This window comes from Balaenoptera musculus, chromosome 6, assembly GCF_009873245.2.
Source record: "Balaenoptera musculus isolate JJ_BM4_2016_0621 chromosome 6, mBalMus1.pri.v3, whole genome shotgun sequence".
In the NCBI taxonomy this organism is placed as follows: Eukaryota; Metazoa; Chordata; class Mammalia; order Artiodactyla; family Balaenopteridae; genus Balaenoptera; species Balaenoptera musculus.
The window spans coordinates 51,211,211-51,236,155 of record NC_045790.1 but is presented as its reverse complement, the minus strand read 5'-3'; the positions used below and the strand labels follow the sequence as shown (position 1 = coordinate 51,236,155).

At 38.5% G+C, this 24,945-nt stretch overlaps 1 protein-coding gene across 1 annotated transcript in view; it reads left to right on the top strand.

Annotated features, from left to right (window-relative positions):
- The window catches only part of CCDC171 (coiled-coil domain containing 171), a 368,650-nt gene that overhangs the window by 31,858 nt on the left and 311,847 nt on the right, over positions 1-24,945 (top strand). The window contains 3 exon segments of the mRNA XM_036856768.1: positions 10,584-10,758; positions 15,626-15,816; positions 18,581-18,709. Coding sequence (XP_036712663.1) covers positions 10,584-10,758; positions 15,626-15,816; positions 18,581-18,709 — 495 coding nt within the window.

The window sequence follows — 24,945 nt, the reverse complement described above, 5'->3', positions numbered from 1 at the left end:
AGAATCCTTGCATTCCTGGGATAAACCCCACTTGATCATGGTGTATGATCCTTTTAATGTGCTGTTGGATTCTGTTTGCTAGTATTTTGTTGAGGATTTTTGCATCTATGTTCATCAGTGATATTGGCCTGTAGTTTTCTTTCTTTGTGACATCTTTGTCTGGTTTTGGTATCAGGGTGATGGTGGCCTCGTAGAATGAGTTTGGGAGTGTTCCTCCCTCTGCAATATTTTGGAAGAGTTTGAGAAGGATAGGTGTTAGCTCTTCTCTAAATGTTTGATAGAATTCACCTGTGAAGCCATCTGGTCCTGGGCTTTTGTTTGTTGGAAGGTTTTTAATCACAGTTTCAATTTCAGTGCTTGTGATTGGTCTGTTCATATTTTCTATTTCTTCCTGATTCAGTCTCGGCAGGTTGTGCATTTCTAAGAATCTGTCCATTTCTTCCAGGTTGTCCATTTTATTGGCATAGAGTTGCTTGTAGTAATCTCTCATGATCTTTTGTATTTCTACAGTGTCAGTGGTTACTTCTCCTTTTTCATTTCTAATTCTATTGATTTGAGTCTTCTCCCTTTTTCTCTTGATGAGTCTGGCTAATGGTTTATCAATTTTGTTTATCTTCTCAAAGAACCAGCTTTTAGTTTCATTGATTTTTGCTATTGTTTCCTTCATTACTTTTTCATTTATTTCTGACCTGATCTTTATAATTTCTTTCCTTCTGCTAGCTTTGGGGTTTTTTTGTTCTTCTTTCTCTAATTGCTTTAGGTGCAAGGTTAGGTTGTTTATTCGAGATGTTTCCTGTTTCTTGAGGTAGGCTTGTATTGCTATAAACTTCCCTCTTAGCACTGCTTTTGCTGCGTCCCATAGGTTTTGGGTCGTCGTATCTCCATTGTCATTTGTTTCTAGGTATTTTTTGATTTCCCCTTTGATTTCTTCAGTGATCACTTCGTTATTAAGTAGTGTATTGTGTAGCCTCCATGTGTTTGTATTTTTTACAGATCTTTTCCTGTAATTGATATCTAGTCTCACAGCGTTGTGGTCGGAAAAGATACTTGATACTATTTCAATTTTCTTAAATTTACCAAGGCTTGATTTCTGACCCAAGATATGATCTATCCTGGAGAATGTTCCATGCGCACTTGAGAAAAATGTGTATTCTGTTGTTTTTGGGTGGAATGTCCTATAAATATCAATTAAGTCCATCTTGTTTAATGTATCATTTAAAGCTTGTGTTTCCTTATTTATTTTCATTTTGGATGATCTGTCCATTGGTGAAAGTGGGGTGTTAAAGTCCCCTACTATGATTGTGTTGCTGTCGATTTCCCCTTTTATGGCTGTTAGTATTTGCCTTATGTATTGAGGTGCTCCTATGTTGGGTGCATAAATATTTACAATTGTTATACCTTCCTCTTGGATCAATCCCTTGATCATTATATAGTGTCCTTCTTTGTCTCTTGTAATAGTCTTTATTTTAAAGTCTATTTTGTCTGATATGAGAATTGCTACTCCAGCTTTCTTTTGATTTCCATTTGCATGGAATATCTTTTTCCATCCCCTCACTTTCAGTCTGTATGTGTCTCTAGGTCTGAAGTGGGTCTCTTGTAGACAGCATATATATGGGTCTTGTTTTTGTATCCATTCAGCCAGCCTGTGTCTTTTGGTGGGAGCATTTAATCCATTTACATTCAAGGTAATTATCGATATGTATGTTCCTATTCCCATTTTCTTAAATGTTTTGGGTTTGTTATTGTAGGTGTTTTCCTTCTCTTGTGTTTCTTGCCTAGAGAAGTTCCTTTAGCATTTGTTGTAAAGCTGGTTTGGTGGTGCTGAACTCTCTCAGCTTTTGCTTGTCTGTAAAGGTTTTAATTTCTCCATCACATCTGAATGAGATCCTTGCTGGGTAGAGTAATCTTGGTTGTAGGTTTTTCTCCTTCATCACTTTAAGTATATCCTGCCACTCCCTTCTGGCTTGCAGAGTTTCTGCTGAAAGATCAGATGTTAACCTTATGGGGATTCCCTTGTGAGTTATTTGTTTTTTTTCCCTTGCTGCCTTTAATATGTTTTCCTTATATTTAATTTTTGACAGTTTGATTAATATGTGTCTTGGCGTGTTTCTCCTTGGGTTTATCCTGTATGGGACTCTCTGTGCTTCCAGGACTTGATTAACTATTTCCTTTCCCATATTAGGGAAGTTTTCAACTATAATCTCTTCAAATATTTTCTCAGTCCCTTTCTTTTTCTCTTCTTCTTCTGGGACCCCTATAATTCGAATGTTGGTGCGTTTAATGTTGTCCCAGAGGTCTCTGAGACTGTCCTCAGTTCTTTTCATTCTTTTTTCTTTATCCTGCTCTGCAGTAATTATTTCCATCATTTTATCTTCCAGGTCACTTATCCTTTCTTCTGCCTCAGTTATTCTGCTATTGATCCCATCTAGAGTATTTTTAATTTCATTTATTGTGTTTTTCATCGTTGCTTGGTTCCTCTTTAGTTCTTCTACGTCCTTGTTAAATGTTTCTTGCATTTTGTCTATTCTATTTCCAAGATTTTGGATCATCCTTACTATCATTATTCTGAATTCTTTTTCAGGTAGACTACCTATTTCCTCTTCATTTGTTAAGTCTAGTGTGTTTTGACCCTGCTCCTTCATCTGCTGTGTGTTTTTCTGTCGTCTCATTTTGCTTATCTTACTGTGTTTGGGGTCTCCTTATCACAGGTTGCAGGTTCGTAGTTCCCGTTGTTTTTGGTATCTGTCCCCAGTGGCTAAGGTTGGTTCAGTGGGTTGTGTAGGCTTCCTGGTGGAGGGAACTAGTGCCTGAGCTCCGGTGGATGAGGCTGGATCTTGTCTTTCTGGTGGGCACGTCCACGTCTGGTGGTGTATTTTGGGGTGTCTGTGGACTTATTATGATTTTAGGCAGCCTCTCTGCTAATGGATGGGGCTGTGTTCCTGTCTTGCTAGTTGTTTGGCATAGGGTGTTCAGCACTGTAGCTTGCTGGTGGTTGAGTGAAGCTGGGTCTTGATGTTGAGATGGAGATCTCTGAGAGATTTTCGCCATTTGGTATTACGTGGAGCTGGGAGGTCTCTTGTGGACCAGTGTCCTGAAGTTGGCTCTCCCACCTCCGAGGTACAGCCCTGATGCCTGGCTGAAGCACCAAGAGCCTTTCGTCCACACGGCTCAGAGTAAAAGGGAGAAAAAATAGAAAGAAAGAAAGAAAGAAAGAGGCTATAATATAGTGAAGTAAAATAAAGCTATTATAAAGCAAAGCTATACAGACAAAATCTCCCCCAGAAGCATATACATATACACTCACAAGAAAAAAAGGAAAAGGGGAAAAATTAATATATCCTGCTCCCAAAGTCCACCTCCTTAATTTGGGATGATTCGTTGTCTATTCAGGTATTCAACAGATGCAGGCACATCAAGTTGTTTGTGGAGTTTTAATCCGCTGCTTCTGAGGCTGCTGGGAGAGATTTCCCCTCTTCGTCTCTGTTCGCACAGCTCCTGGGGATCAGCTTTGGATTTGGACCCGCCTCTGCGTGTAGGTCGCCTGAGGGCGTCTGTTCCCCGCCCAGACAGGACGGGGTTAAAGGAGCAGCTGCTTCGGGGGCTCTGGCTCACCTAGGCCGCGGGGAGGGAGGGGTACGGAGGAGGCGGGGCGAGCCTGCGGCGGCAGAGGCCGGCGTGACGTTGCAGCAGCCTGAGGTGCGCAGTGCGTTCTCCCGGGGAAGTTGTCCCTGGATCACGGGATGCTGGCAGTGGCGGGCTGCACGGGCTCCCGGGAGGGGCGGTGTGGAGAGTGACCTGTGCTCGCACACAGGCTTTTTGGAGGCGGCAGCAGCAGCCCCAGCGTCTCACGCCCGTCTCTGGGGTCCGCGCTGATAGCCGCGGCTCGCGCCAGTCTCTGGAATTCGTTTAGGCGGCGCTCTGAATCCCCTCTCCTTGCACGCCGTGAAACAAAGAGGCAAGAAAATGTCTCTTGCCTCTTCGGCAGCTGCAGACTTTTTCCCGGTTTCCCTCCCAGCCAGCTGTGGCGCACTAGCCCCTTCAGGCTGTGTTCACGCCGCCAGCCCCAGTCCTCTCCCTGCGATCCGACCGAAGCCCGAGCCTCCGCTCCCAGCCCCGCCCGCCCCAGCGGGGGAGCAGACAAGCCTCTCGGGCTGGTGAGCGCTGCTCGGCGCCGAGCCTCTGTGCGGGAATCTCTCCGTTTTTCCCTCTGCGCCCCTGTTGCTGTGGGATCCGCGCTGTTAGCCGCGGCTCGCGCCCGTCTCTGAAGTTCGTTTAGGCGGCGCTCTGAATCCCCTCTCCTTGCGCACCAGGAAACAGGGAAGAAAAAGTCTCTTGCGTCTTCGGCAGCTGCAGACTTTTTCCCGGACTCCCTCCCGGCTAGCTGTGGTGCACTAACCCCTTCAGGCTGTGTTCACGCTGCCAACCCCAGTCCTCTCCCTGCGATCCGACGGAAGCCCGAGCCTCAGCTCCCAGCCCCGCCCGCCCCGGCGGCTGAGCAGACAAGCCTCTCAGGCTGGTGAGCGCTGATCATTGCCGAGCCTCCGTGCGGGAAGTGCGGGAATCTCTCCGCTTTGCCCTCCACACCCCTGTGGCTGCGCTCTCCTCCGCGGCTCCGAAGCTTCCCCCCTCTGCCACCCGCAGTCTCTGCCCGCGAAGGGGCTTCCTAGTGCGTGGAAATCTTTCCTCCTTCACAGCTCCTTCCCACTGGTGCAGGTGCCGTCCCTATTCTTTTGTCTCTGTTATTTCTTTTTTCTTTTGCCCTACCCAAGTATGGGGGGAGTTTCTTGCCTTTTGGGAGGTCTGACGTTTTCTGCCAGCGTTCAGTGGGTGTTCTGTAGGAGTAGTTCCACGTGTAGATGTATTTCTACTGTATCTGTGGGAAGGAAGGTGATCTCCGCGTCTTACTCTTCCGCCATCTTCTCCCATCCCTCCGCATTTCATTCTTGAAAAGTTTGATTCGTTAATGGTGCCACCTCTATTGGATCTCTGTAGATATGGATATACTGACAATCATACCGTTGAATCCGCAGGTTTCCATGGTCTCCTCTGCCTCACTATCCCCTTGGTAATCAGGATCAGTCACCCCAGCCAGTCTTGGTAATCAGGACTCTGGTAACATCATCTTTCTTTGCCTTTTGTTTCACTGGTACAAGGAGCCCAAAACTAGCCTAGAGGTAGTCTCAGCTTCTGATATAATGGATTTAAAAAAAATTTCTTTTACTGCGGTAAAAATATATAACATTTACAATTTTAACCATTTTAAGTGTACAATTCAGTTATATTTATATTCACAGCACTGTGCAACCATCGCCAGTATCTATTTTCAAAAATTTTTATCATCCCAAACAGATACTGTACCTGTTAAGCAAAAACTCCCCCATCCTCCTTCCCTCTTCCCCCACCCCACCCCTGCTAACCTCTAATCTACTTTATATTTCTATGCCTTTTGCATATTCTAGATAGATACCTTATATAAGTGGCACCGTAGAATATTTGTCCTTTTGTGTTTGTTTTGTTTCATTTGGCATAATGTTTCCAAAGTTAATCCATGTTGCAGTATGTATCAAAGTGGATCATTTTTGTGTCACCTGGTGGAAGTATTCACCCTTTGTAAATTAAGATCTCTTCTAAAATATCAAAGCCCAAAGTTGCATGTTTAGGTGGGTTGGGGGGAACCCGGTGAGTGGGTTGGTAGATGGTAAGGTTATTAGAGGCTATGTTAATAGAGAGAGGCCACTCCCACTTCCATCCTTTATTTCCTGGATCTGTGTGTGCGAGATACAGTAAATGCTAGTCTCCAGTTCAGAGCTTGTACCTTGCGCATTGGGAAAGGCTCGGGGGAAGTTTACAGTATATACTTGTGGCGGTGCCTCAAGGAGTCAGGGAGTCTGGGAACTGATGGGAGGGTGTGACTTCATATGTTAGAGACTTAAGTAAGGATTCTGCTTACCAGACTTGGAGTTTTTCTGTTGGTTTGGTTTTTTTTGTTTGTTTTTGTTGTTGTTGTTTAGATCAAATAATGCTTTAGAATCGCTTCTCCAATATGGTGGCCATTAGCCACATGTGTCTTTTGAGCACTTGAAATGTGACTAGTCTGAATTAAGATGTGCTACAAATACACGCTGGATTTCAAAAACTTGGTACAAAAAGGTGTAAAATATCTAAAAAAAGTAAAATAGCTCACTAATAATTTTTCATGTTGATTTTATGTTGAAATAATGATAATCTTGGACATATTGGGTTAAATAAAATATTAAAATTAGTTTCACATATTTATTTTTACTTTTCAAAATATTGCTACTAGAAAATTTAAAATTACACAAAATTTAAAATTTCTTGCATTATATATCTACTGCATAGCACTGCTTTAGAAGGTTGCCCATCTCTTTAATTCCTGGGTACACGAGGATCAATTAGATACCACCACACATACCTGGAGGTCAACTGCTATGATTACTGTTGTGCTCCCCCGGTCCATCATAGCAACTGTGCTCACCCTGTCTCTACTGGTTAATTGCTACCACCTGGCCTTTGCTGCTCTGGAATTTCACCATTTTGATTGAGATCGGCGAGTCCATCTCAATTATGACATATCCCACCATTATCTTCACCGTCTACTATTATCTCTGGTATATAGAGGTTAGCCGCTAGAGCTTTCTAAGGGTGCTTTTGCTGGCCAGTGTATTTTAGAGCACTTTAATTAGGAAAATAATGTCCTTTGGGCTCTCAAAGAGGATGCAGTTGGGGAAAGGGGAGGTTTTGGTTTGCTCATAATAAAAGCACTCCCATCTTCTTTTATTTTATTTTATTTTATTTTTAAAATATTTATTTATTTATTTGGCTGCGCCGGGTCTTAATTGCGGCACACAGGATCTTCATGGCCGCGTGCTGGATCTTCGTTGAGGTATGCGGGATATTTTTTTTTTTAATTAATTAATTAATTAATTAATTAATTTTTATTTTTGGCTGTGTTGGGTCTTTGTTGCTGTGCATGGGCTTTCGCTAGTTGCGGTGAGCGGGGGCTACTCTTCGTTGCGGTGCGTGGGCTTCTCATTGTCGCGGCTTCTCTTGCTGTGGAGCCGGGCTCTAGGCACGCAGGCTTCAGTAGTTGTGGCACGTGGGCTCAGTAGTTGTGGCGCACGGGCTTAGTTGCTCCGCGGCATGTGGGATCTTCCCGGGCCAGGGCTCGAACCCGTGTCCCCTGCATTGGCAGGCGGATTCTTAACCACTGCGCCACCAGGGAAGCCCCCATGCGGGATCTTTAGTTGCAGCATGCGGGCTCTTTTAGTTGCAGCATGTGGGATCTAGTTCCCTGATCAGGGATCGAACCCAGACCCCTTGCATTGGGAGCGTAGAGTCTTAGCCACTGGACCACCAGGGAAGCCCCCACTCCCATCTTCTTAAGTCTGCATATTATATCAGGAAAGTACTGGCATTTTGACTTTATTAAGTGATGCAGGCTGATGTTGAATTCAATTTACAGTCATCCATTCCAAGCAAACTGTTACAGCTAGCTTATTAAATCCAAATCAAGCCTATATATGTTCTGCGGGTTCCTTCTATTACAAGATTAGCAAGATTTTGCAGTCCTTTAGCTATAGAAGCTATCTTCTCCCAGAGAAGACTGCTTTTCTCCCCCTGTGGCTTACTGAGGTCTGGGTCTATCGATGGCGACAAAGAGGTGAAGGTGGGTCTTGCGAATCCTGTTGCAAGACAGCTATTTCAGTTGTGGTCCTCGCTAATTCTTTAAGCAAGGGAAGGTCAAGTACCTCAGACAGGGAGAAGAGGCTGCTGTTGTTGGGAGAAGGGGTGTTTAGAGATTGGAAGTTTACAGTTTTCAGGATTGTCTAATTCCAAAAGTCCTCATCCATCTCCTTCCTTTCTACCTAACGCCCAGCTGATATATACCATCTTAACGTTAGAAACTTGGTGAGGCTCTTTATTCAACTTGTATTTTAATTCTGCGTTCCCCATAATTAGATTTTCCATCTGGTCTTTAGCCTTGTCTGCCATGGGGCTATGAGAAATAAGAGGTTCTTTAAAGTCAACGTAGAAACTCTCTGGCTTTCTGACTGTCTTGAGCTGAGATTCTAGAGCCCTGGGATTACCTTTTCATTTTTGTAAATTTTCTAGCATAGTTAGATTTAGCCTTCCCATGCCATGGGTCTTGTAGTAAACAAAACTGCCGTGTTGGTCAAGTGCAGTTGCTACTTCATTTACCAAAGGCTTGAACTCAACTGGCACTTTATTTTAAACAATTGCACATGATAATTTAAATAATTGTGCTCCCACTGGAGGCCATGGATCACTGCAAAAGTATCCCATCTCTACCTGCAAAAAAGTCTTCATTGTATTTAAGCTCATATAGGTTTACCACAAAATATCAGAAACCCATCTTGAGGCTATTTCTGATACCAAGAGTAATATCATTTGGTGTCCAAATGGAATTGATTACACAAGTACGAAAAGAGGTAAAAAGACAAATAGGGGATGTTAAGGCAACCCAGAGGGTAGCAACATTAGGAAGTTGCTTCCATTCCTAAGGTTGAAAAAAGCTAGCCATCCAGAAGGATTTGCAGCCACAGGGAAGACAGATGCTGCTCAGGGTAGATCTAGAGAGGGACAAATACCCTGGCTTCTCCTTTCCTGTCCTCACGTGTACCACAAGTGCCTCTCATTGATCCAAACTCCCAAGAAGCCAGTGGGCAGGGAAGTCTGGCACATGTAGTTCCTAGAATATGGAGTAGAGCTGGAGAAGGATGGGGGTGGTGGTGGTGTCTGAGGGCATACAGGTAAATGACTGGCAGAGCTGGGAATGCCCAAATGTTAGCAACTTTATTCCTGGGCAGGGAGGGATGGCGTGATTCTGAAATAAACGGAGTTATCTTGAAGATGTAATAAAGGTTTTATGTTTTTTTCCATTAGCTTATTAAAAGATATTTGTAAATTCTTATTTTGTGAGTATAAGTGTGCTGAAGACATTTACTTTTCTAACATTTTTAAAAATGGAAATTTTTTTTTTTTATATGTTAAAAAGAGTGTAACTCCTGCTGCACTCTACATATTAGCTGCTACTTATGGTAATTTCTGATGTTGCCCTTTAGAAATCCTTTTTGTCTTTTCTTATTTGGTAATTGGACCATCTATTTCTAGCCTGATACAGTAGCTTGATGCTTTCCCATATGATACCTTCCTAGCATTCTCTCTCATCCATCATTTCTTTCTCTCCCTCCAGCAATAAGTAATTTTGCTTTTCTTTGAACTATCATAACATTTTTACCTCTTTCATAAAACTAATCTCTTATGACTTTCTATAGCATTTCATTACTTGAGATCAGGGGCTCTATAATGTTTGTTTTTATATCTTTCACTGTACTTGACATGTAGCAAGTATTTAATATCATTTACTGAATCATTGATTAGATCATAGAATTTCAGAGTGGGAAGGGACTTTATAAATCATCTGGTTCTAACTCTCTGACCTGTCTCCTGTCACACTACTTCATGGAAGGATATTAGATAAATTAAATCTAGTTATTAACTATCTAGTTATCTAAATAGTAGATAAATTAGATATTCGTTCATTAAAATCCCTGTAAAACAGGCACTTTTATTACTTTATGCTCTATGAGTAATGTCATAATCCAGAGAAATAATATAGACAATATTTACCAAATTTTGATACTATTTGCTGCTTTTTTTAAGGCATTTTATTTTATTTTATTTTTATTTTTATTTATTTTTTTGGCCGCACTGTGTGGCATGTGGGACCTTAGCTCCCTGACCAGGGTTCGAACCTGCGCCCCCTGCATTGGGAGCGCAGAATCTTAACCACTGGACCACCAGGGAAGTCCGCCATTTGCTTCTTTTTTTTTTTTTTTTTTTTTTTTTCCTTTTTTTTTTTTAAATTTATTTATTTATTTATTTTTGGCTGTGTTGGGTCTTCGTTTCTGTGCGAGGGCTTTCTTTGGTTGTGGCGAGCGGGGGCCACTCTTCATCGCGGTGCGCAGGCCTCTCACTGTCGTGGCCTCTCTTGTTGAGGGGCACAGGCTCCAGACGCGCAGGCTCAGTAGTTGTGGCTCACGGGCCCAGTTGCTCCACGGCATGTGGGATCTTCCCAGACCAGGGCTCGAACCCGTGTCCCCTGCATTGGCAGGCAGATTCTCAACCACTGCGCCACCAGGGAAGCCCGCCATTTGCTTCTTGATATCAATTAGGAGGAGAGGGGAGAATGAATTTTTAAGTTCTTACTATATGTCATGCATTTTTTTCACTTCTTAGGTATGACTTTTTCTGATTAAAACCTGTGATTTCTCTTTACTTTTAATAAGAGGTGCATATAAGAATTAAAAAAATTTTTTTCTCTAGTGGATTCTCTAAAATAAGAAAATTAATGAATGTTATTTGGTGAGTAAGGCTAGTGCTTCTTTTCCAGTCTTTTAGAAAGTATAAACGTGTAAATTCTTGTCTTATAAATATTATAGAAACAAATTTCTCTAAGAAATTTAAGTGTTTGGGTGCATGATCTCATAATCTTGGAGACATTTTTATATTGGTTCATGATATCAGAAGTCTGTTTTTAGCTGGCAAGCTACGAGAGCCAGATTGCCAAGCTACGATCCGAGGTTGAAAAAGGAGAGGCATTGCGACAAAGTCTGGAATATGACCTGGCTGTTGCTAGAAAGGAAGCTGGACTCGGAAGGCGGGCTGCTGAAGAAAGATTAACTGAGGCACATAGGATCCAAGAAAAACTCTGTGGTAAAACTATTTCAATTTCTTTCCATGTTTGGGGTTGTAACGTCATTGTATATCATTGCTCCGTGTTGTGTATGCATTCCATGCAGGATCAGAGGTAGGGTTTTGATTTCTTTGACTGACCTTTGATGGACAGACTTTGCTGTGTGTGTATGTCTTCTGGCAATTGTGTGAACATTCATTTACTTTACCTTACATTATTTTTTTTGTACAAGTATAGAAAAATGGGTTCAAAATTCTGTTAATCACTTTTTAGAGCACTTGTTCCATGAATAATCAGCAGAATCACATAGAGATTTAAAAAAAATTCATAGGCCTCCTATCACATGTAATCTGAAACAGAATCTCTAGCTTGAGAAAATCTGTATGTTCAAGAAGCACTGCAGGTGATTTGTTGATTAGCTAGGTTTAGGAACCACAGAGTATAATATGTATAAAGAAGTGTGCCTAGATAAGTGTATGACTTATATAACCAGCACCCGGGTCATGAAATGGAAAATTACCAGAAGTCCTCCACATAGATAACTGCTATCCTGATTTTTAATAGCAATAATTAATTTTGCCTCTTTTTTGTACTTTATATGAAAGGAATCATATAGTATGTACTCTTTTGTATTTGGCTTCTTTTCTTCAACATTGTGCTTGTGAGTTCATTCCTATTGTCACATGAACTTCATATTGATGTTTAGTATTATATAGTGTGAACATACCACACTTATATTCATCCATTTCTATTGGTAGTGGGTAGTGTCTGGTTTTTGTTTATTAAGAATAATGTTGCCCTGAACATTCTTGTACTCAGCAGGTTTTAATGAAGAGAACACTGAACGTGAATTCTGAAGATTTAGATTTAGGTCCTGATTCTGCCACTTACTGATACTTGAACCTAGGTTGTTTTAAGGATGAAATGAGAAAATAAAAGTGCTTTGTTAACTGCATGGGGCCAAGCGAATGTCAAGTTATAATATTATAAAGGTTACGATCCCTAGTCTTGGCCTGGCCATTGGTCAAAAATACTTCTGATTACCTTTGGCATTTAATTACTAAACTACTATCTGGAACTTAGGATTATAAGACTTGAAAGGCACTAGATGTACAAGTTAATGACTTTTATTTAATTATGAGGAAGTTGAAGTCCAGGGAAGATGGGAAGTTACTTGCCCATAGTCAAATGATTTCAAGACACTTTACAGAGGAAGATAGAAGAATGGCCATTAATCACATGAAAAATGCTTACCCTCATTTGTCATCAGAGAAATGCAAACTAAAACCACAGTGACTGTCACTGCATACCCATCCTATGGCTCTCATTGAAATGACTGTCAATACCAAATGTTAGTTAGGATGTAGAGGAACTGGAACTCTTATACTTTGTTAGTGAGAAAGTGAAATGGTACAACTACTTTGGAAAAAAACTTGGCAATTTCTTTTAAAATAAACATATATTTATCCAGTGACCCAGAAGTTTCACTCTTTGGTAGTTCCTCTGAGAAACATTTGTCCACAAAAGACTTGTATAAGAATTTCATAGCAGCTCTATTCATAACAGCCCCAAATTGGAGAAAAACCCCAAATGTCCATTGACAGAAGAATGAAGAAACAATTTTTGTATATTCATTCAATGAAATATTACTAAGCAATAAAAATGAACCAACTACTGATACATTCGATAACATGAGTGAATCTCAAAAACATTATGCTGAGTGAAACTTTACACAGAAGAGGACTTCCTGTATGATTCCATTATATGAAATTCTAGGACAGAAAAAACTAGTCGTTGGTGAAAAAAAAATCAGAACAGCGGTTACCTCTAGGATGGGTTGGCAGTGAGGACTGACTAGGAAAAGTAGGGGGAAACTTTTCCAATTGAAGGAAATTTTCTGTATTTTGATAGGGGTTTTGGTTACATGAGTGCATGCATTTGTCAAGTCTCTTTGAATGCAGCACTTAAGATTTGTCCATTTCACTATATGTAAATTTTACCTGCAAAAAAATTGAATTCTATATTATTGATATGAATGCTTAATTATTCAGCAGTGAAATGTACTTTTATTTGCAACTTGTTTTGAAATGCATAAAAAAGTATGGTCTGATGGATGAAAAAAATGAGTGGATGCATGGATAGATGGATGAAAAAAATGAGTGGATGCATGGATAGATGGATGAATGTGTGGTAAAGAAAATACGTATGGCAAAATGTTAACAATCATAGAGTCTAGTCTGGGGTTTACAGGTGTTCATTTTACAATACTTTAAACTTTAGATATATGATAAAATATTGAGGGTAGAATAAAAAACAACCTGATGGAGTTATGGGATATTAAAAGAGATAATCTCATAATGATTGAGAGAGGAGACAAGATAAGAGAGAAAAGTTTGGAAGCTGGAAAATGAATGGATGAGGGACAACTGACTTAGCAGACCTGAGACGTCAGAATCCTAAGCCAGGGGTTGGGAAAGCTGGCACACAACTTGTTAGATGATCAAAGGCTTATGAACGGGAAGCACCAGCTACCTTTGGAATTAGGAATTGGAATAGCAGAAGTAAGATAAAGAGGGTTAGATGAAATCTGTTTGCTCTAGAGGCACTTAGGTTCTTAGATCCCCTTCCCAAGAGTATGATATTCTGGGATTGCTCCCACTTCCTAGTGTAATTCGGGGGGCTTAATATCTGGAGATGATAAAATACAGGGTCTCCAGACTAGCAAAAACATGAAGATAACATACTCAATGTTAAATATTGAGGAACTATTCCTTCCAGCTTCCTTTTTTCTATTGACTTTCCCAAAAGCTAGCACTGAGATTTCTACACTTCATGTGGTAGCTTGGAAAACTCTTCCATGGGTCATCTGACCAAGCCAAGAGGAAAAACCTAATGATACTGATGTTGGGGATTTCCTAATAAATGGCCTACTTTTATCAGACCACAGTTATCAAGTTTCATCCTGAAGTGCAGAATCTAGGTAGTGGTTATGTGGATGTATAAAAGGTGTTGTCGGGCTTCCCTGGTGGCGCAGTGGTTGAGAGTCTGCCTGCCAATGCAGGGGACACGGGTTCGAGCCCTGGTCTGGGAGGATCCCACATGCCGCGGGGCGACTGGGCCCGTGAGCCACAATTGCTGAGCCTGCGCGTCTGGAGCCTGTGCTCCACAACGGGAGAGGCCGCGATGGTGAGAGGCCCGCGCACTGCGATGAAGGGTGGCCCCCGCTTGCTGCAACTGGGGAAAGCCCTCACACAGAAACGAAGACCCAACACAGCCATAAATAAATAAATAAAATATTTAAAAAAAAAAAAAAAAAGGTGTTGTCACCCTTATAGTTACACTTAATTGGGAGCAGGCAGCCAAGAATTAGCAGATACTTGTGGAAAGCCTCTAAAATGGAGAGAAAAAAATAATTTGGAAGAATCAGAAACTCTGCAATGAGAAGATTTAACAAATAAGCATTATTAATATCCTCAGAGCTGAAAAAGAATATATTCCATCCATGATGCAAGAACCAGGTGGTATAAAAAAAAGAAAGCTCTTAGAAATTAAAAGTGTGAAATCAGAAATGAAAAATATCAGTAGAAGCATTGGAAGATGAAGATGGAAGAAATATCCCAAAATTAGAGTAAAAAAGACAAAGGTGGAAAAATAGGAGAGAAAAGGCAAGAAACTTTGAGGGCCAATCTGAATAATAGGTAATATTGAAAGAAAGAGATAAGAGAGAAAACAGAGAGGGATAAATGATCAATGAAATTACTTAAAAAAAATCTCAGAGCTGAAGGATATGAGTTGCCAGATTGAAAGAGTCCACAGAATATTCACCATAGTGGAAAAAAATAGACCCATGTGAAGGCATAGCATTATGAAATTCCAGAAAAATAGAGACCAAAAAAAGATCCTAAAGCTTTCAAAGAGAAAAGAAAAGGAAAGGGAAGAAAAACAAGCCAGATGCAAAGGAACAGGAATCAAAATGGCCTCAAACTTTTTACCTGCGATACAGGATACTAAACCATACAATAATGTCTTGTAGAGAGAGTAACTGGATGGGAGGGAGACTTTTTGTACCTTTGATAATAACTTTTGTATTTTGAACATATGATCCATTCAAAACACAAATATAATTTAAAAATAATACTACCAACTGGCTTTTTTTTTTGGTTTGTTTAACAAGTACGTTTGTACATATTTCCTCATTTTTATCTTTACAAGAACTTTATTCCCACTGAGGGTTAAAGAGTCAGGGAGGTTTAATCAGGTGGTAGGTGATGCAACCAGACCTGGAAGCCTTTCATCACTTCTTTCTAGGTGCTGAGACAGAACAGCAGCCATAGTGAGTTGGGAAGTGATGGTTATTGTTGAGGTAATACTAGGATGAGAGGTGAATCGAGCCTAACTTTGGGGGAGTAAAGAGCTATAGTTCTAGGGTTCCCAACCTCAATTTTGTGACAGTATCAAGTGTAAGATATGCCACAACTAACTTGTTGCCAAGTCAAAAATCAAAATTTGTAATCCATCAAGTCTTTTTAAAAAGTAGCCCTATTATATGTCAGTTAAAATTTTTTTTGATTTGTTTTCTTGAATAGGAGAAAAAGCATTTGAGTTGTAGCTGGTGCATCTAAACTTGGGCGTGCCTCTAGGAATATGTCATAAGCATTTCACAGCAAAATCACCTCTGTCTGGAGGGGAAGAAGAGATTGAGAAATTGTAGAATAGATTGGTTTTGGGACAGGAGCTTTTCAAGAGTTCACTGGTATGAAGTGGTTAAATGTTTTGTCTTAATATCATGCTGTAAATGAAATCAGCTCCAATGCCTAGGTTTCTGAACTCCTACCGTTTTAATTTATGGTTGTAAATATACCTATTATTCTTTTATATTTTTAATAGCTCAGAATGCAGAACTTCAGGGAAAGGCAAGTGAGATGGAGAAAGCATTCCAGACTTCCCAGCAGAAATGGAAAGAAGAATGCAGAAGATTTGAATGTGATTTGGAGGAAAGAGACAATATAATTCAAAACTGCAATCAAAAATATGATTTACTTATGAAAGAAAAAAGCAGACTAGAGAAAACTGTACAGGTAAAATATTTTATGAAGGAATTTTTCTATATTTAATATTCATTGATATGTATTATACATTATTTGAAGTTATTTTTGGAAAGGAAAATACCAGAAAGCAAGAAAATCTAATTTCTTCCCCACCCCCCCTAACTCCCTTCCTTTCTCCCTCTCTTCTTTCCTTTTTAGGGGCATTTTTGCAGGTCTATTTTTTATATGGTTTAGCAATATATTAGTATATATACTGTTTCTTTTGTGAAAAACAGTTTGAGATATCTGATCAAAAAAAGAAAAAAACTCACTTATATGGGCATACTGTAAGAAGATAAGAACCCACAACCCTTTTGGTCCAGCAACATGAAAATTTGTAATTTTAGAAATGTAGGCCCCAGATTTTGACCTGAATATGCAATAAATATAGAAAAATTTTTATGTATCTGCTGTAAACTTCATTATCTGTGTAGAGTACATTCTATATAGGCACGGTATATAAATATTTGATGACCTTTTATTGAAATTATTGTGAGCTATTTATTCTCCCATTTTTTGTTCCTTTTTAGTCTCTAAAGTAAAAGTATGGTTTAATGTTGAAGTTGCCACCCACTTAAAAGATAGATTTTGAATTGTCTGTATTTGCCACTTTTTGGAAGTACCAATTTAAATTTAAAAATACATGATAGGGCTTCCCTGGTGGTGCAGTGGTCAAGAATCCGCCTGCCAATTCAGGGGACACAGATTCGAGCCCTGGTCCAGGAAGATCCCACATGCTGCGGAGCAACTAAGCCCGCGTGCCATAACTACTGAGACTGCACTCTAGAGCCCGTGAGCCACAACTACTGAAGCCCATGTGCCTAGAGCCCGTGCTCCGCAATAAGAGAAGCCACCGCAATGAGAAGCCTGCGCACCACAACGAAGAGTAGCCCCCACTCACTGCAACTAGAGAGAGCCCGTGTGCAGCAACAAAGACCCAACTCAGCCAAAAATAAATAAATAAATAAATTTATTTACAAAATTACATGATAAAAATGCTCTACATTTACCACTGGCGTAAATGGCTTTTCAGAATATTGGAAATAAATCTTCACTAAAAATAATTTTACAAAAGCATTTGTTAAATGTAAAAGTTTCAGCACAAAGGTTCCCTGACATTGTCAGCATATCTTCTTTTGATTTCCTGCATGTCCACAGTCACAGTTTTCTCTTCTCTTTATTGTAATACTCCTAGACCCTGGAACAGTGCCTGGCATATACAAGGGCTCCATTAGTATTTGAATGGGGGGAGTTTAGGTGGCACCTGGAACTACAAGTCCCTGAACTGCTTTGTATAAACTTCTCCACATGAAATGTCTAGAGCTATGGGGAAAGAAGGTAATGGTGGCAGCATTCCTTATAGTCAATCAGCCTGCATCTCAAGATCTCTTATAGATCTTTTTTTTTTTTTTTTTAATTTTTATTTATTATTTATTTATTATGTTTATTTTTGGCTGTGTTGGGTCTTCGTTTCTGTGTGAGGGCTTTCTCCAGTTGCGGCGAGTGGGGGCCACTCTTCATCGCGGTGCGTGGGCCTCTCACTATCGTGGCCTCTCTTGTTGCGGAGCAGAGGCTCCAGACGCTCAGGCTCAGTAGTTGTGGCTCATGGGCCCAGTTGCTCCGCGGCATGTGGGATCTTCCCAGACCAGGGCTCGAACCCGTGTCCCCTGCATTGGCAGGCAGATTCTCAACCACTGCGCCACCAGGGAAGCCCCTCTTATAGATCTTGATGTGATCTTGATCACCTATTTGGTAGGACAACTTTGCTTTGATTTTATACAATTGGCTTTGAACTAATCTGCACAGAGACCTTTGGGGGTGAAGAGGAGTCACTGTTTTGCCCTAAGGGGAAAAAGCCTCAAGGCTCCTCCTGTTGGCTTTCCATTAGTGCAAGTTGGGAGGGCAGTCTTTATTATGCAGAACCATGCTACAGTTTATAAGGACACAGGAGGCTTTCCCTCTCTCTCATATAAACCACAGAATCTTTCTCCTTGTGTTAATGCAGACTTAGTTTTAAACCCTATAGTTTAGAAAATTGGGCTTCTTGGGAAACCTGCATTTTATACTTCTAAGATTTTGAACCAGATTAGATCTTGTAAATGTAGTACAACTAAGAAAACCCCAGAAGAAAAACCTCTTGCAAATATTGTTTATCTGTAGAACTAGAAATTAGTTAATAGTCTAAACCTTAAATAAATTTTTTTGACTTTTCAAATTTTTAACACTCTAGAGTTTCCTTATACTGATTTGTTGCACAAAACTCCTCCTTCTCCCCTTTTGTAAATATGGTGTTCTTTGTCAGATTTATATATAAATTATCAGGGATAATCCAAATAGTCTTTCTATAGCTAATTAGAGCTTTCCATATTATCTCCTTTACATATAGATTACATATATGCCAAACAATCTACTTTGTTTTGTCTCTATCATATGATGCATTTTGTTCAATCCCCTGCAGTTAAATTTTTTGGAAAAATTGGGTTAAATATCTATATCTATTTATATCTATCAATATATAGATATATATATGAAACGTTGCTTAAATTAAATGGGTAACCATAGCTTCTTATTCACATATACATTCTGATGATCAAAATATAATTATTCTATTAATTAATGATTTTAACATAAATTATAATGAGTTTTAACAGTCTGTATAGGTAAGGAGAGCCCTTTGTATATTTAAATTGTGGATGAAGGAAGAAAGATAACTTTTATTGATCTAATACTAAAACAAGATTTTATTCACATAAAGGAAGCGCTGGAAAAGCATCAGGAGAAGAATGAGATGGAGTCTCATATCAGGGAGACAGCATTGGAGGAGTTTAGATTACAAGCAGAACAATGGGAAGCAGAAAGAAGAGAGTTACAATTTATAGTACAGGTATTTAAAAAATAATAATACATATGTCTTTTTAATGCTTATGAAATTAAAAATTACATTAGTGTGATAATTGACTCGCTTACTCAAGGAAAAAATAATTCCTAGTCTTTGCTCTCTGGAAGGCCGTGTTTCATTTGTAGTTACATGACAATATGGGCAACTGTTTCCAAAAGATACTATTAGAATTAGAGTTGGGTGACTTCTACTGCATAAATTATTTGATTTTTAAAGGACACATATACATTTGGCATTTAGTTTTCCAATTTAAAATATGAGACTGTTAGCAGTCTTTAACAACATAAAGAAATAGAATAATCAGATTTTGGATATTAGAGGATGCTTATAAATCATATAATATAGTGATTTTTTTTTGAACTCTTTTTAAGAAGTACAGATTCTTAATCATGTTCTTTTAACCTCTTCCCCGCAAAGCCACAGAATCCCCCAGGCTTTGAGTAGTCCAATTTGAAAATCACTGATTACATCTAATCCCCATTATAGATGAGCAGATGGCAATTTGTGATTTACTCAGATCATAGACTGAGTGATTAGTGTGGGGAAAGACTACAAGTCTCCAGATTTTTACTCCTGTGCACTTTGCATTCTTTCAGGAGATTATATGTAAATTATTTTGAAGGAGAGGTAGGAGAAATTAAAGCTGTTCATTCACTAACCAACTAATTTAAAATTTCAAATAAATTTCCATCATTTCTTCTCTTACTTATTCTGTGGTAAGACAAACATTTTTTCTACTCAAAATGACAAATTGAAATATAGTCTTTATATAGATGTCAAAGATATGCATTCTTTACAGAATGAAAAATATCCATCTAAAATAAATTTTAGAGTTGCTTTGCGTTAGGAACAATTTTGTGAGATGAAGGCAGCCCAAAACCTGCAGAGAATAGAAAGCACCTTATTTCTTTAAGAGTGAAAGCTGGCAGTAAACAGTGGAAATACTGAATTTGTTGTATATGTAAGTGTTCAGAATACCAACAAAATCATATCTTTCCCAATCCTTGGGCAATGCTTTTCTTCCCAGTCTCTCCCTCTGTGGAATTTGGAAAGACAGTCACTCTTTAGACCTCTTAGTATTTTTATTTTTTTATTTTATGTTATTTTATTTGTTTTTGAGATTTTATAAAGGCTTTATTTGTCATACATGCACCAACCACTGGAAATGAATTAAACAGAGGTAATGGTAAATATATTTTCAGATTTTCTTATGATATAAAACTAATTATACTCTTTATTAGTAGACTTGAACTCTCTAAGGCCATGACTTCAAATGTGTCTAACAACATGAATAACTTATGCTTTATTAGTAACCCCATTTATTTATTTGCTTCTTTAACTTTTTATTTTATATTGGAGTATAGTTGATTAACAATGTTGTGTTAGTTTCAGGTATACAACAAAGTCTGTGAGTCTGTCTCTCTTTCGTAAATAAGTTCATTTGTATCTTTTTTTTTTTTACAAGTCCACACATAAGCGGTATCACACTCGATATTTCTCTTTCTCTGTCTGACTTACTTCACTCAGTATGACAGTCTCTAGGTCCATCCATGTTGCTGCAAATGGCATTATTTCATTCTTTTTAATGGCTGAGTAATATTCCATTGTATATATGTATCACATCTTCCTTATCCATTCTTTTGTCGATGGACATTTATTTAGGTTGTTTCCATGTCTTGGCTATTGTAAACAGTGCTGCAATGAACACTGGGGTGCATGAATCCTTTCGGACCATGTTTTTCTCCCGGTATATGCCCAGGAGTGGGATTGCAGGATCATATGATAGCTCTGTTTTTAGCTCCTGTTATTTTTAGAGTCTGCTTGTAATTTGTATAGTTAGTTCTCTCATTCATTCAGTCACTTGTTCATTTATTCATTCCCTAAGTACTTTCTGACTTCCTACTGTGGGTCCTGAAGATATAAAATTGATTAAGATATGATTTCTGTCCTAAAAGATATCTCAACATGGAGAGACATGTAAAGAGAGAAAATATATTGTAATATAATAACATTTTGAACAAAATGCTATGGGATCATAAAAGAGAAATGAATTAATTGCCTGGGAGATTGGGGAGATCACCACAGAGCAGAGGACATTTGAGCTGTTGTTGATAATTGTCTTCAGGGTTACCTAGAACAAACAAGTACACGTACGTAAATGAAAATAACCCTTTTATTATTTATTTATTTATTATTTTTTGGCTGTGTTGGGTCTTCATTGCTGTGCGTGGGCTTTCTCTAGTTGCGGCTAGTGGGGGCTACTCTTTGTTCTGGCATGCGGGCTTCTCATTGTGGCTTCTCTTGTTGTGGAGCACGGGCTCTAGGCACGCGGCCTTCAGTAGTTGCAGCACGTGGGCTCAGTAGTTGTGGCATGTGGGCGCTAGAGCGCAGGCTCAGTAGTTGTGGCACACGGGCTTAGTTGCTCCACGGCATGTGGGATTTTCCTGGACCAGGGCTCGAACCCGTGTCCCCTTTACTGGCAGGTGGATTCTTAACTGCTGTGCCACCAGGGAAGTCCCAACCCCCCCCCTTTTTTTTAAATACTCAGAAATTTCCAGTGCTACCAGTCAGAAGCCCGAAACTTATAGAATATGATGCAGAGACCTGTATTTAAATGTGTGAATGATGTGATTTTGATACAGTTTCCTGGTCAGTCCTGTAAATCTCACATGAAATGTATGTGGTTACATCAGACTTTATATTATAAAGTATTAAGAGAATTTGAAATTCTGTATCAATCTTTAATTATTATGTGTGGGAAGAATAGGGGAATATACTCCTTAGTTACTACCACCTTCTGTGAGATAGATTTTATTGTACTCTGTAACCAAAATGTTCAGAACACTGTCTCTCAATTTCTTGTCCTTTTTATTTTAACAAAAGAAAACTGCTTTTCCTTTTATAAAGCAAGCTTAGAAACCTTTTATATTTTAAAAAAGTCTTTTTTTAAACAACTTGAGGGATAGATGGAAATTCTCTCCTCTCTCTATTGGCTGTTGATGGGTTCAGGTTTCCATCCTATAATTAGGTGTTAGTATCACATAGTGTTCTTTTGTGTAGCTCTCTAAGGGAATTCAGTTTTTAAAATAAGTTTTAAATAAACCTACATGGAACCCCATCTTTAACAGACAAAGCTGGTATAATATTTCTCTCATCTGGGCTTTAGAATTCAGGCTCACTATAAAAAGCAAATCTTAATTTTATGCCATGTCTCCTTTCTTTCCCAGTAATTGAAGCGCTGAATAGAGGTGTACTTCTCTGGAATATTAATGGAGTTACCTCATTTTAAGAAAGTGTTTTTCATTTTTTAAATGCCTGTCCTCTTTTGATAAACATAAAAATTCCATGTCTTTAGCATTATTTGAAATTTCAAACCAAAGCAAAGCCATGGTAATTTTAGAATGATGTGTTTATATTGATCTTGGAAAAAAATGTTATTTTTTATCTCTATTTATTTAAAGTGAACATTTGTTTTGTTTTTATTTATTTCTCTGTTTTCTGCAATAGCAATGTGAACTTTGAGGATGGTTATTAGCCATGAGCTTTTCTCTTGTAGGCAGTGTGGGACATGCAGTGGTAAACCATCATGCTCTTTCCTTTGTCATTTTTATAGTTCATTTCAATGTATAACTCATCAGTAGGATTGAAAGCATTTAGAAGATGAATGTATGTTTTTCATATTTATTTTATTTCCAAAATTTTGTAACTAAGCCAGGGAACAAAGTGACTCTTTGCTCATTCACTGACTAAATTTGGTTATATATCTAGTGATCAAGGGGTGGGAGAGTTTGTGATGGCAAAAGAGCGTGGGAAATGTAGACTGGAAATAATACCGCAGACTGAAGAAGGAGGAGGAAGAGTGAGGGGGCGAGGGGGTAAAGGAAGGTATCAGACTAGGTGTGGGCATCAATCATTGGCTGTATGATAAGACAGCAGCTAGGGATTGGGGTACAACATGTCAGAGATTGACCTGGTAAGCACAGTTGTGATCTAGGGACAGCTTGGAGTAAGTTGCATGAAAAGGAAGTATTTCAGAGTTTTGCTTAAATGATCTGGGGTAGCAAGGAGCTTTTCTTTGTAGCTTCCTGGGAAACTGTCTGCTGGTGCCCTTTGTGAGCAAATGGCATAGAAAGTGAGTCTGGCACTGGTACTGCCTGTTGTTTCCAAACAGGAAATATCTTAATATTCAATTTATAAAATTATAAAATTATAAAATTTATAAAATTATAAAATTTATAAAATTATAAAATTATAAAATTATAAAATTCAGTTTATATAATTTATAAAATTATAAAATTCAGTTTATAAAATTACATAATATTGTTCTTATTGTAAAAATGCCCCGAATTTAGGGAAATTTAAAAGCACAAAGTGAAGGAATCCCCCCCTCCCCCGCAAACCTGCCCGCTCCAGTCCTACTCCTCATCTAAGGGTGTATAAACATATATTATTATATTTACATAAATATGCCTCAGTAATATTTGGCGTCCATCTTTTGATATTCTTACACTATTCTTGTAGTGTTTGCGAGCTTTTCTGTCATGTGGAAGTTCCTAATACATTTAACAAATCCCTTATTGATAGACATTTTATTTCCTTCAAAATTTTTTGCTTTAATTTAAAATGATTCACTAACATTCTTGTCCATATCTTTGCGCTGTTGTACATGTGATTTAGCTGTGTAAATGCCTAGAAGTATAATTGCTTGGTCTTCAAGTTTATGGATTTATAATTTGTGATAGGTATTACATAAAGTTAGTACTAGTTTATACTCTACAGTAGTAAGCACTATTTTTGATTGTAGAACTATGCTGGCTTTGGGGATTTAGAGAGATAACCATGTACTAGACTAAGGTTGTAACTATATCTATATTGATACATTTCATAAGTTAGGAAGGGAGAGTACTTTAGCTCTGATATGTTTCTAACTACTTTAATCCTTCAGACTTGAAACCATATTTTGGAGTTCAAGAAATAGTGTTTATATGAGTAAGTATAAAGAATTATACTTCTGGGGCTATGTTTCTGGAAGGTGTGGAAAGAAAGCAAGTTTATTTTCTAAGAGCACAGTGTGGTTTACTTTGATGTTAAATGTCAGTTCAAAAACAAGCTCCATTTTAAAATATTGTAAGTTCCACACCTCCCTCTAGTGGAAAAAAGAAAAACTCACTCAATTTCCTCTATCCTTAATGTGATTTTATTTGTTACACACACACACACACACACACACACACACACACACACTTCACTGTAAGGATCCAGGTAGCTTTGGTTTGATGAGAAAATAAATTCTGTGACAAAAATTTAAACAATTTAGTTTGGAGCAGGCAAGTTAATCTTGATGTATAACTGCATGAGGTATTTTATAGTTCTTTCGGAATTTTCTTTTATGTTATAATGTACTCCAGACATGGAATGCATTGATTAAACCATACACCTATTATAAATATTTGAACATACAAAAAATAATAGGGATTAATATATAATATATAATTAATACTCAATATAACCAACCAATACCATTAATGTAGCCAACACTTACCATCTAGGTCATGTGTTTGTCATATTTGCTTAAGAATTCATAACAAATTTTATATCACTGAAGACTGAATCACTTCACCATCCCACTACCACCTCACCACCAAAAGATAACCATCATTCTGAAGTTGGTGTTTAATTTTCTGTCTGTAAACATTGACGATATATCATTTTTTTTAGTATTTTGTGTATTTTTAAAATATACATACAGTATCACACAGTATGAGTCTTTGTCCAACTTGTCTTTCTCACTTGTGTTTTTGAGACTTAGCCAAGTTAATAAACTATCTCTGGTTCATTCAATTTAACTGATCTATAGTATTTTATCCTATGCATATGTCATAATTAGTTTATCCATTACTGGATTGATTGAGATTTAAGTTCTTTCCAAGTTTCAATTATTGCAGACAATGTTTCCATGAACATCAAATATTTTTGCTTATGTGGGATGTATGTAGTGTGTATGCAATTATTAAGAGGTAAAATATATGCTAAATTATTCTCCCAAGGGGTTGTATCAATTTGAGAGAAGAGTTTCTCTTCCCTTGCAGTCTCTTGAACTCTTGGTATTTTTCAGATTTAATTTCTATTTAAATTTATTTTTGTCTGCGTCGGGTCTTAGTTGCAGCATGCAGGATCTTCCGTTGGGGCACGCGGGCTTCTCTCTAGTTGTGGCATGCGGG